A 13901-nucleotide genomic window follows, 5' to 3' on the forward strand; every position below is an offset into this window, starting at 1 on the left:
CTGCTATTTATGTGGACAATGTGTGTCTTGGGAGGTCATTAGAGCAAGCTGAGTAATTCAGTAAATAAGCTTCTGGCAAAGTCAGTACACTTCCTCTTTCTAACAACCCTTTAATGCCAGCAGGAAGTCAGGCTACCGTTCAATCAACCCCTCAGAAAACTCCTGACTTTGAATTGTGGTGGGATAAGCAGCAACATGACACAAGTTTGCAAACCAAGAAAAAAAAATAACACAAGGAAATTCAATTAAGCTTTAGCTGGAAGCATCTGATAAGTTTATGGAAATTAAAGTTTTATGCAAATCAGTTGTCTGCTTGGCCCCGCGCCAGATCACAAGGGGCTGCATGATATTGCATTCAAATGATCTGCCTCACAAAACTCAGCAGCAATGCCTAACAAGCCCAAAAACAACATTACATGAAATCTAGACAGTGCACTGCATATTTTAAATGGTTTCATATTATCTGCTCACTCTTAACATCTCACTTATTGCTGTAAAATGACTAATAACCCATCTCGACACTTATTCAAAATGACTACCCCACCACTAAAGGTCTGCTTCTGCATTGTTTCTCAAATCAAATCAGTATAAAGACACACTCTGGATTTACATCAATATTAATTCTTGTGATAAATTCTTTATTTAAACAATTCACCTTTCGATTTCTTAGAAAACCAGACAAAGTGTGTGAGTGAAACTGTAAATACACTGCAGAGCTGAGAGCAGTCCCAGTCACAGAGTACACTGACATCTTGTGGAATATGAACGCAATTTCAGGGACAGAATCTGTGTGCATTGTACATCTCTCATTTAATCCTGTGTTAAAAAGCTGCTGTTTGTCAGGCATCTCCTCTTGCATTTATTAATCAAGAACATGCAAGGCAGACGCTCCTCTGGAATGGCACTTATGAACACAGGCAACAAAACAGGAAACTGATATTTTAAGTACATCATCCCCTAGGAACAGATCAATGAAACATGACTGATCCATTAAAATAATAATAATAATGATATAAAAACATTTTCAGACCACTCTCCTCCCCTTCAATTGTCAGATCAAATTCTAATGTGAGTGTATGAGTAAAAACATCCTCTCTTTGAAGGCAAATGGTGCAGCCAAAGCAAGATGTCAGCAGGTTTTAGGCCACTGCTGTCGTTGACACCTGCTGAGCAGATGTTACCTTGAGATGGTGGAGCTGGCATGTGATTGGCTAGAGGAAGTAGTGGCAGCACTGAGCTGAGAGAAACCACTATGACTTGACTCCAGACTCGTCATGGATCCCCTGGAAATAACAGACAAAACAGACATTCTCAGACATGATTCTCCCTAATCAGTTACTGTGAAAACATTTGTACAGAATAATAGTATAAAAGTACATAACTGACAAATATGTCAGTCAAACACAAAGAGAGATCATTTCCAGAAATACGTTTGTTTGTGTATGTTTGATAAACCCACCCACTGTGTGAAAGACAGCTTCAGTGCATTGAAAAAAAAAAAAACGTGACATGACCAGAGGGGGGAAAAGTTCAGTATAATAAATAAACTTACCTGAAATCATGGGAGGCCAGCACCTCAGTGTAGTACATGATCTTACACTTGTGGGAGGAGACCTGCAGCGAGGCCAGCACATCATCCACACGGGGCAGGCTGGAGGCGGAGCCGGCTGGGGAGCTGTGGAAGCGCCACTGGAGGATGTAGAAGCCGGGCCAGCGCGTTACGTGGGAGCCCTGTTTGAGGACAACTGTAAGATCAATTCAACTGCTTTGATGCAACAGACAGCAAACAGGGACAAACAAAGCTTAGTTCGCCATTTTGCTTCTGACCTGCACACTCTCTCCCTCCCTGCAGGTGAGGGCTTTCTCCACCATGCTGTAGTCCTTTCCCAGCACCCAGCTCCTGTCTATCAGCTGGGCATTAACAGCTCCGAGGGACGTGATACCATGGGCTCCGAGAGTGTCTTTCTTAGGAGCCTGTGGGGCCCTCTTGGAGTGGTAGATGTTGAAAATCACATCTCCTTTAGACACGTCAAAGTCCCAGGTGATGACGGACGAGGCCTCTGTGATCTCGATCAGCATCTGCAGGAGGATGTAAGGAGATTTGAAACACAGAGCGGCAAACAGAAGGCCATTAACTTTTCTCTTTTACCGCAAGCATGCAATGTAGATTTCTTCCAGCTGGTGGCACCCTAATCCACAGTATAAAATCAAGCAAAGGCATAAATTGGAAATGTAAACCTTTCCACACTAACAGCATGGTTAGTGGATCTGGGTGCTGATTTAACAGCGGAGACTGTACCTCATATGGGGCTCCTTTGAAAATACTGGCACTCTTATAGATGGAGTCAGTCAGCAGGCGGTTTTCCTCACTCTCCAGCTCTTCTGCTGTTCTGTACAAAGATTTGGGGACCATACCTCCCTCAGGGACGTCACACTGAAGAAGGCAGAATAATAAAACATCAAGCTCGACAAGAGACAACTCACATGAATATGTGCTTTTTATGTGTAAATGTCTCTGCTTGTTGTTGTAAGGCAACATAGGTTTAGTGCCCATTATTTCACGATTTTTGAGAATAAAATCAACACGTTCAGGTCAGTACGCCGAGGACCAAACCTCACCATGCAGTCCCCTCCGAGGAAGTCAGGGATGATTTCTTTGTCAATGTAGTCCACCAGTCCTCCAGGACCCTGGTAGTCGTTTCCAGCGTAAACAAGGAACTTCTTACGAGTGTTCTCATCAATCAGGGGGCTGACCTGAAAACAAGACAACAAGAGAGTGATCAGAGAACATGAACGCAGCAGCAGGTTCACATGCTATGAACTGTGAAAGTCAATTCATGAATATTTGAATTATTCATGATTAGGAAATAAACAGTTTTTCATAGCTTATACTGCAGGATAATTAACAGTTCTACTTTCACATCTACAGGTAGAAGCTGTTGCTGTTGCCCATACTTAGTGTGTATTACTTTTATTACTTTTTTGATTTATTTTCATATATTGGTGCACTACTTGTCTCTTGCTGAAATAAATGCTATTACTCTCCTACAAACTTTACCATTGGATATTGTTGTAACTATAATCAAATCTCCCCCACAAGGATCTGCATATTGCTTGGCTATAATTATGTTCCTCCTCTTTCTTCTTTTGTTTATCATTTGCTCATATTGAAAACATTGCATCCAGTTGTTAAGAATTACTCCGCAATCTCAGTGTCTCTACTGTACAACTCCATCCATTCCTCCTCAATCAGATGATTCATTAAAGCAACATTAACAGCTGCACATAAAGTGTAAGTGCCGGCATTTATTCTCACCAGGGTCCAGAGCACAGGAAAAACTCTGGGCGCCCTCACTATCAGCAGGCGACCCAGAGTCTCGGGGTAGTTAGCCTCCACCACCTCGATGATTCTCAGCAGAGCCTTAACACCTGGCCTCCACAGGTGACGCATGTTAAGACCCTCCAGATCCACCAGGCAAGTCCAGCAGCTGGCCGATTAACGTAAGATGTTAGATCACTATATATGCAAGTGAGTGTATACCTGGTTAGCTGCTAATGACATGGATGAAGGAATATTCATGCACCTAATGGGTCGACCAAAGACTCTGGTGTTCTCTTCACAACGCCTCAGTCCCTCCTCGTTGATGGATAGGACCTGAGCCAGATTCATCAAGTTTTAGCATTCATGTAACTGATGACATTTCAAATGGACATGACAATGCTTAAGTGTGTGTATTCACGTCACCTGTCTCAGTAGCATCTCCTCTCCCAAGGCTCGTACCAAGCCCTTAGTGTCCATTTGCCCCAGACGCAAAATATACAGAGGACGGCCATCTGAACCACACACACACACACACACACACACACACGCACACACACACAGAAATTCACAGATTGTACAACAAAGTAGAGTCAACAGGCAGAATGACAGATCCTTTTGTTGTAATGACTTTCACTACGTTTAGGACCCCTGACATCTGTGTAAAGCTGGTATTTACCGCTCTCAGGCGCTCACAGGTATTAACTTAGCATGTCAGATTTCAAAGGGCACTTCCTGTGTTCACGTCCGAACTCTAACCTGGTGGAAAAGCTGAGCTGTTAAAAGCAATGACTCATTTTTAAACATGGGAGGTACGACAGATGGTGCTCAGAATTAACAGTCAATAATTAACAGGCCATTTCAAATTGTGTGGACTTAAAGACAGAAATCCCCTCTGCCTCTTTATCTTCACATTCACTGATAAGCTATCACTTTCTTTGTCGACAAAACGCAGCACAATTACAGTAAGCCGTGATATAAGGTGCAAATGAGATGCACTTGGGATGAAATAAGCAGGAATTATTCACACGGTACCTCTGTCGTGGTGGTGCCAGCCTCCAGCGTAATAGTCCTGGAGGTGCTGCGGGCGCTCCCATGTGTCTAACAGGAAATCTACCTTGTGTTGCTTCCTCCAGGTGAGCGACTGGCACAAGAGCTCCCTGGCCTTGTCAAGGTTGAAGTCTCTAGCCCTCAGGAAACGCAGTACATGCTGATCCTTCGGAATCTGTACTACAACAAACAGGGGTCAAAACTCCAATGCAGAGCTCAAAGTTAAAGTTACTGACAAATGTGTCTGGAAATGAATGTGTGTTTTGCTCTGTAGCCAAACAAAACTGCGTTTGTGTATATGTGACCTTGCCCTTGTTGTTTTCTTGGAGCCACTGGCGAAGTCGAATAAGACAGCTCTCCTGCAGAGGCGTTAAATCACCTAGGTAACGTCTGATGTAGTCAGCATCCAGCTTGTCTACAGGCCAAAATAGATGCACAGTGTAAAGTTAAAACTACTGCATGCATGAAATGAGACATCAGGAGCTGTACACCACAGTGAATTTTCAACATGAGAAAAAACTAAAATAATGAATACAAAAAAAAAAAAAGTTTGCGCAAACTTTGTCCTGCTTCCTGCTGTTATTTTTGTTTCCACATGTGGCACAATGGTTCTTAAATAGTGCCAAAGAGATTATAACAATAATAATTACTGTTATTATTGCACCAAACGGTGAGCCAATTTAATCGTCCCATCATTATCCCAACTATTCCATTAGGATGAAAATATCATGACACATCCAAAAATATATCCAATACCAGGACAGCGAGGGACATACGACTGTACTAAAAAAAATAAGATAATTATTAGTATTATTATTATTCTACCATTAAATCAATAATTATTTACATACTTAAAATTCCCTAATTAAATACTTAAAAAATAACTCAACCAATATCAAGGACACACACACACGCACATCTTTTAACTGTATCAGTGCACTTTTGTGTTGTGTGCTGGCTGCTATTCCAGACTTAATTGTGACGAGTGAGTAAACGCTGACCGTCTGGAGAGCCAACCACCAGGTCTGAGGGGCAGGCCGTGTCTTTAGCACCGTTCACTGGGATGGATCTGGCAGCAGAGCAGGGCAGCGCCTGGGGCCTCGCAGTACCAGAGACAGCAGGGGGGGTCCAGCGAGGTATGTAGGTTACTCCTTCTTCCTCCAGCTCTCTGAGGTAGTACTCAATAATTTCTTTACCCTACAACACAGGAGGACTTTGAGTTAATGTGACTGTGCAGGTGGCTCTATGGTAAAGAAAGCAAAAGTAGACCTAATCAACAGATCACAGAACACTAATGCAATATAAGTAAAAGTCAGTGAAAAGATGCAAACCTTCTTAATGCTGCTGGCATACTGTTTCATAGCTATCTTCTCAGCAGTGCTCTCGAAGCCAAAAAAGGACTTCATATCCAGACTAGCTGTCTGTTCGAAGCACGTCCAGTCCTCATTCTCTGGATGCACCTATTGAACAGGATAAAGAATCACAAACATATGTATTGTGCAAAAACTATCACGACATTAACTACTTTTAAGTGACCCATGAAAAATCATAGTCAGATGTTCAGAGGGCATTAAGTACAAAGTATGTGGGACACAAAATTAATGTGTTGTTGAGTTGTGTTGTGGCAAGTCATTAAATGTTTCAGGAGGTATTACTGGAGTGAGTCAAACTATACTGACTTTAAAAACTCCAACTGTGTTCACAAGTGTTTATTGCATTTGGCACACCATAAAGAGAACCACTTAATAATTCATGCACTGAATAGAACAGCCAGACTTTTACTGGTATGCACATGCAGCAGAGTGGATGTTGTCTATGATGGTCTTACAGCAACAATACAACAAGCACGGGAGCAAACACATAAAAAACCCACTGGCTGTCTTGTTGGAGTCTGAGGCTCACCGAGTAGTTGCAGCACTCACGGACAATGACTCTGCTGGAAAAGGTCTCATTGTGGACCTCAATGTGCAGCGTCCTGTCCCTGTGGTTCAGAGTGTTCTTTTGGATGAAGTAGAGGTAGTCTACACCGGCGATCTACATGCAGAAAAAAAAAAAAAAATCTGATGGTTTACACATAAATATGTCAACAGGTCCATCAAAATCAACTTTCAGATTCTTTCAACTTTCAATACCACCTTAAAAGTTGCCACCCTCTGACACAGTCTTTCCAAACATTCCTATTTCTACAACTGATTATATGAACTGCTGTGACTGTTTGATGGCCTTGGCTCTGTACAGGGTCAGAGAAGAGGTACCCGTTTAAGAAGCCGCGGGGCGTCGATGTCGATCACGCAGCGCCTCTCAGTGACCAGCGTGGATCCATCCTTGCTTAGGCTCTCGCTGATGATCTCACTGTCCACAAACACTGGGATCAGTGGGCACTTTGGGAACCTCCTCACATAGGCCTGAGAGGGGGAACATCACATGTGAAAGAAATGTAAAGACATTAAGAAAAGAAGTAAATTTATTTGAATGTATTTTTCTGTTTTTTTGGTACAACACTGGCAAGCCTGGCTCTGTTCATTCTGTTCGCACTGGAGAGTTTTGCTTTTGTCCTGCCCACTATGAGGGAGCTCTGTGATTGGGCAGGAGAAGTGCCGTGAATAGACCCATTATGAGAAGGTCACTTGTATTTGCCACAAGAGTAAACTGTTCTGTAATGACAATGTTGCTGACTAAAGAGTACAGCATGTAATTTAGATCACATCATTTCCAGGTTAGGAGGCATTTAATAGTTAGTAGCTTAAACGGTTTTTATAAATGCATATTAAAATTTTATGTTTTTGCACAGCAGCCTGCAGCTATGGCAACTTTTACAAGCAGTGACTGTGTTTTTACTGCCCATGGTACACTGTGTGACCATCTGTCCAGGCAAATTTCTCCAGGGCTTACCTGCCAATATTGATCGAGTCACTGAGTGGCTATTTCAAGATATGCAGGAAGAGCCCTCAGTCTATGTAACTAATAGCAGTGTGGTTTTTTTATGAGTAAACAACTGACAGATAATAAAGGGCAGGTCAGGAACTAGACCATCATGTTAAAGACAGCTGCCTGTTTATAATAAATGAGCCCACTACAGGGTAGAAAACTATTACTAATTCTCTTGAGGTACTCCCAAAGAGCCCTTGACGTGGTTACCACCAACAAAGATACATGATACTATCACCTGTTACCAATGAGCCTGTGTTTTTGGAGCATTCCACAACGTTCCCAGTCTTTTGTTGTTCCTGTCCCAACTCATTTGAAACATATTGCTGCATTAAATTCAGAATACATCTAAGAAATCAATGAAGTTGATGAGATTGTTTCCATTTACGTATATGCCAGAAAAAGGACTAGAAAATGATCACACTTGGTTTTATTTGTTTTACACAGTGTCCCAACTTCTTTCAGAGTTGTCTCTATGTTCCGTAACTCCAAATATTTTAAAAAGTCTGAAGAGTAAAACTATTCTATAAAAACAGACCACAGGCACTGGCATGCAGAAAAAAGGAACAAACAAAGACAGAATTTTCAATTGCTTTTTTTCTCTCCAAATTCACACCATTTCTTCAGCAACACACACACGTGCACACGCACACGTGCACACACGCACACACACAAGCATTCTGCTTGTATTGATACAGCACAGCATGAGTAATCTAAATCGATAAGACGACATTATTCACAAAGCAAATTAATGGGAACGCTTTCCTTGGTAAATAAGCGGCATTGACTGGTGTTATGTAACAGACACACTGAGCAACAAAAACAATGTGTCTCACTGATTGCAGACAAATTGGAATCTTTGTCCTACCTATTCTTCTCAGAGCGATCAGCATAAAAGCATAACAGGAGCATAAAAGAAAAGATGAGCAGAAAGTGTTTGAGAAGAACAGTCGATGGCCCCAGAGGACCTCGTCTTTCTTCAGAAAACAACATCTTCTGCCATCATATTTCAATTTAGCAAGCCAATAACAGGTTAACTAATGACTATGACTGTGAAGAAAAAAAAGAAAAAAGATTTATTATCTCCTTAGGCAACATTGATTAAATGCAATTCTGTAGGTGTCAATCATATACGTACAGCCAGCTGGGTGTATCTACATCTAAACAAATCTAGTGCATTTCCATTACATAAAGACCAAAGAATGTCATAAAGATGTGTCATAAGAGGGACAATAACGATGTCACTGGTTGAACATTCAGTAATATCCAGGACACTGATGAAGACCGTTAGCTGGAGTGATAACCTGGAGTCAGTCAGTGGCAGGATCAGCCAAGGGACTAATGAGAAAGCCCAGAGATAAATGGCAGCGGAGGAGGTGGTAGACTATTCATTCAATACTCTCCTTTATGCTGTTGAGGCCTGGATCTTTTCATAGAGGCTGTTGCTTACTTCCCACAAAAGGACTATTTTTGAGATCTTTTTCAATAAAGTGCAGTGATGTATGAGGAATTTTTTGAGAGCAATGTTTCATTGGAGATGAAGCTTGTGTAGGTGTTGACTTGGACTGTTGGGTGAAGGAGTTATAGTCTGCAGAGCAAAGTGTCACTGCAACATCACAGGCTTCACCCGGAGGGTATTGCATAAGTCTTTGGATTAATATGTAACTGCAGAGAACAAGAAACAGACTGTGGAAGTGGGTGAAAACAGGCTGCTTCTCATGGAAATGCACACTTATTTTGCTTTTGTCCTACTTTCGCTTCACACACAGCTCCAGTTCTTACTTGATTTTAAACCATCAAGTTGTAGGTTGCAGGTGAAGAGAGCAAGACATCTGTACAATAAGAAGTTTTCCACTCAAGGGAAAGCACATAACCATATGTTGAATAAGGCTGCAATAGAATAAGATTTTCATGGTTCGGAAATCATGTCTGAAAATATCACAGTTTCACGGTGAACAGTATTACAAAATCGATATCATTATTATTATGAGTCAAAATGATCCTTAAAGTAATGAAAACAAAAAAAAATTGGATGAAAAAATGCTTTATCATAATTTCACAAAATATCATGTCCTATACTTTTTCTATAACACTAAAATGGTAGAATTCAACACCATAGATAAGCAAATGTATACCACTGCAAACCTGAAGGTGAATACATATTTAGAAATTAAGATATCTGTTGCTATTTCATTGAATTTCCCTGGTATGACTGTTAAATACTGCAGCACTATCATCTAAAGCAGTCCAGCCCAGATATTAAAGGTACATTATACCATATAACAGCTTTTTTTACACTGTAAACCCCATGACCTCTTATAAGCATCACACTAGAGGAAAAGTCTTAAAATAACAAACAATTGCAACACCAGGATAATACACAAAACAAGTTTTAAGGAGCTACTGATGCTTCAATAATGTGCATCTTTACCGATATTCTCTGCAAAAATGTGCAACATCTAGCCCAGTTAAAGAGGCCTGGCACTGAATAAAGCGGAGAGAAGCTTTCTTCTGCTAGGTGTTGAAGAAACTACAAGTGTTATAAGCAGCTTCCTCACTGTATGCACCCTGCAGATCACTGTATTTACCACAGTCACTGGAGAGAAGACAGGATCCAGCACATTTTGTCCAGTCACTCAACACACAGCTTTTATTGCAGTTAAGTGTATATAAAGAGCGAGACAGATGACCCTCAAAGGCAGCCAAGGCTACAGACATTTTATAAGATTTCTAAGAGTGTCTGGTCTTATTTTATATCCTATTTAACACTTTTATGTTTAATATTGAAATTTTTTTTCCAATTAGAGCATGTTTGAAGAGTGCAAGGGTCAAAGCCACAGACACACCTCAATCAGCAGTTAGTTATGCAATATCCTGCAAAGTGATCCGGATCATCACTTGTCTTAATAGTGCACACGCGCGCACACGCACGCACAAACACACACACACAAACACACACACTCACACACACACAGTACTCACCGCCATTATTAACTCAAATGGATGTTTGTAGACCCGCACGGGGGACTGGTACTCCTGCACCATGGCTGACACTCTTCTGTTATATGACCACAAAGACACAACCGTGACACACACATTAAAAAAGCAGCGTTATTGTGCAGTGTGTGTTTGTTATAAAGGTTTACAGTATGTCAGCTGAGCACAGGGTCAATGTCAGGACACGGCAGACTGTTAAGTTCACATGACGCTGATTTACTGTTCACTACATATGTGGGTTAAACCGCAGTTCTCACAGTGAAGAAGTTTAAAGAGCCACCAAAGTTGCCATCCTTACATAATGTAACATTAGGCTAACTTTAGCCGGGGTTTGCCGCACGAACGTACAGTAAGTTAGCACTGAGCGACAAACGGCGAAAAACAACGGACGACCTGGACTCACAGCAGTCTCGGTCCCGGGCCGGTGAATTTCTGCTGCGTCACCGAAGCTGTCAGCCTCTCCGGGTTTTATCCATCCTGTCAGCCACGGGGGGAAAGTGAGCTTCCCCTCACTGTTTACCGCAAAACCAAAACCACAGCGGCGCCGTCTCTCCGCCAGCAGGATAGAACCGTTAACTCCGCCCTCTTCACACAAACAGGAAGTCAGTGTCAGTTTTCAGAAGTTGGAAGTTCTGCTGTCACGTGTTTTATTATGAAAAGCCCACGCGCTACTCTGTTAGCTCTCCCATGTTCTCCTATGTTAGCAAATTTAGCCGAAAGCATTCATTCACAAATATTCACTAATGGTGGACTGTTGAGGTCAAACAGCCAAGACAGATGGCCTCTAATATGATTACATTAATTATATATGATTACAAGTGTTTTAAAATTAATTTAATCAATTTGGACTAAAACAGATTAGGATATACATTTAAATTTAACAAATTAACCGTGACTCAAATTATTTTGGCCAGTAGAGTCAGTCATGGATCAGTTAGGCCAAAAACACGGATGTCCTTTAATATTCAATATCAAGCCAAGCCTGCTGAAATATTTAGTATGTTTTCAGTTATTTTTTCCCTTTAGTGCTTTGCATTTAGGCTCTGGTAAATTAGTAAAAAAAAAAAAAAAAAAAAAAAAAAAATGTTTGACAGCAGAATAAGTATAATCTGCATTGAATGTTTGTTTCCTTATAATATTTGGTGTTGAAAATTGCTGTGGTCAGTTAAGTAATACAGCCCAGTATCACAAATACTGGGCTGTATTACATAACAACAAATTAGACTGACTATAGACTCTAGAATTTTATGTTAGCCTCATTAAAGTGAAATATTTTTATATTAATGTATAGCCTCAACCCAGTTACTTGACTTAACCTGACTTCATTCTCCACCTTGCAGGTGCACAGAGCTGCAATATAATGGCTTTTTGCTGTGCATCTTTTGCAAAAATACACTTGATGGCCTGATTATTCCTTCCTGATTCTCTGTCATGTCAGGTTAGTCACTTTGTCACTGCTAAGTTTTTAAAGAATTCATCCCACAAACAATCTTTTAGTTCTGTCCTTTAAATAGTTAAATGAATCCCCATAAAGCATTTCAGTCCAATGTTCACCATCTTATCCAGGAGCATTATTTTGTGGGGGTATTCAATGACTCTTTACTGCCTGCGTTAGCTGATCCAGGGGAGATGCAGCTGGTCCCACACTGAGACTCCTGAAGCTATTCAAAGCTTCTGGTTCTGGCAGCCTACATGCTGGAGTCCAGCAGGGGACATCCTCAGAGGGGGAAGTGGAGTTCAGATAAGCTCTTTCTCACAATCAGCCTCAGGCACAAAGAATAACGTTGCCACGAAACAAGCTGCTCTCAGCAACTGTCTCCATGCAATTTTGCCCAAAAATTGTCCCACTTTTGTACACCTGCACAATCATTCTGGTCTTTGTAGAAGTCAGAGGATGACTGTACCGTATATATAAAACATGTGAGTCGAGACAGATCCTTTCAAGCAGACCCTCCTCAAATTTTCTTCCTCTTGAGTGAGTGACTTGTTGTTTTCACTGAGGATATAAACACTGAGATGCCATCTCCACTTGATAGTATAATTATGATCAAGGGCCATGAAACGCATCCTTGACTCTATTATGACAACAGAGAACACTTGAAAATTCGTAGCTTGCCATATCCCGCCACCTTGATGAGGGATATAACGAACACGATGACTCACCTATTCCTTCTGCTGAAATTAATCACAAACATTCTCAGTTGTTTGTCCAGCAAAGGAAAACGTGAATGTTGAAGTTTCCCTTCAGCCTGCCTCATCACCTTTCTGAGCTCATCATCCTTTCTGGAATCCTCTTAGCTCTCCTGTCTAATTAACTCTAATAATGACTGAGGCATATTGTATGCATTTCACTCCTGCATGCTGCCCAGACTACACAATGACTCTCCACACCTCAGGCACTGTTGAGCTGAAACCTCTGGCAATAGATCTCATGGAGATTATGCAGCCATACAGCTTTTTATTCATGCGGTGGTATCCAGAGCATAAATAAACCTCTTTTCATCAGCTGTTCAGCTACAGTGATAAAAGAATAATGTGCACAGAAAGTAGAATCTGCTAAATTAAATAGCATACCATCATCATAGGCAGTGACTCATAATTATTATGATCAGTGCAATGTTCTTTCTTCATCCTCTAGTTACATCTGATTATATGTTGTGTTGCGATTATTAGAATGCAATATCCACTAATAAAAAAGATGAACAAAAATAAATGAATCCTTCATGCAAATATGTACAAAGAGAGAACCACTACATTTCCCCAATGAGACTCTTTCATCTAATGATCAGTTGATCTGAAGATTTGCCAGTGGGTCAGATGAGAAACCAACACGCTTAGGACGACAGCATAAAGGTCAAAGTATAAGCAGTGAGCGTGGGAAGCTTATTAGTGATTGGACCACTGTCAGCTCCTGTGAGGGATTTTTTTTTTATTTGAGTGGGAAGGTTGTAGGTTAGAGAGCGGCGGTAATGTCAGGGTAGATAAGCGCCATTAACATGATATGTAATAACTGATATGTCCAGATTCACTGCTTCATTTTTCTATCACATTTCTCACAGAGGGGATGCTGTTCATTGACTGTCCACTTGAGGTCCTCAGTCCATTACTTATAACTGGCAAAAAAAAAAAAAAAAAAAAATCCACAGGACTTTGAATGTAATGTGTTACGTGAAAGTAACTTTTCAACCTTTTTAACCTTTAAAAATAACAGGTGTTGAAGTAGGTGATTGAGAGGTGATTTCATAAAATAAACCTGACAATGCATATTGGTAAAACCACATTAACAACATGACAGGATGCTCCTTACACTTCGTGTCTGTCAGTGCCCGGGGGGACAACTTTCCTCCCTGCAGGTGGGAATCAGCACTGTAGGGCTGGGCTCAAGCCACTCCAGGCTGCCCTCAGCAGTTTCATCCATAAGCACAGCCTGCAGCTCCAACACACCGTACAACATTAGGATTCAGAGCATCTCTAGAATGTCTCTGAACTGCCATGTAGTGTAAGATACTGTGGTTTTAGTACGAAAGCTTCTATTATTATTCAGGATCACAGCTTTCAGATTACAGTTTTTCAAACCCTTCCTGTGCAGTAAAAAACATGTATCTCC

The 13901-nt window shown here is 41.1% G+C and overlaps 1 protein-coding gene across 2 annotated transcripts; it reads right to left on the reverse strand.

Moving 5' to 3' along the window:
* Window positions 1-257: 257 nt before the first annotated feature.
* On the reverse strand, window positions 258-10859 carry LOC121620470 (SEC14-like protein 1). 2 transcript variants are annotated; one of them, XM_041956508.1, is made up of 16 exons: window positions 10698-10859; window positions 10280-10355; window positions 6625-6774; window positions 6272-6403; window positions 5701-5829; window positions 5371-5566; window positions 4675-4784; window positions 4355-4544; window positions 3746-3834; window positions 3585-3655; window positions 3317-3488; window positions 2620-2754; window positions 2300-2434; window positions 1828-2079; window positions 1553-1731; window positions 258-1283 (listed from the first exon to the last, which is right to left on the reverse strand). In XM_041956508.1, exons 2-16 carry the CDS (start codon window positions 10340-10342, stop codon window positions 1178-1180), a joined length of 2109 nt encoding a protein of 702 aa, XP_041812442.1. In that variant the 5' UTR covers window positions 10343-10355; window positions 10698-10859; the 3' UTR covers window positions 258-1177. The 2 variants fall into 2 exon arrangements, with proteins under 2 accessions (XP_041812442.1, XP_041812443.1); XM_041956509.1 differs by having other exon boundaries at window positions 10688-10859.
* Window positions 10860-13901: the final 3042 nt, after the last annotated feature.

The sequence above is a fragment of the Chelmon rostratus genome, chromosome 17 (genome assembly GCF_017976325.1).
Source record: "Chelmon rostratus isolate fCheRos1 chromosome 17, fCheRos1.pri, whole genome shotgun sequence".
Taxonomy (NCBI): domain Eukaryota; kingdom Metazoa; phylum Chordata; class Actinopteri; order Chaetodontiformes; family Chaetodontidae; genus Chelmon; species Chelmon rostratus.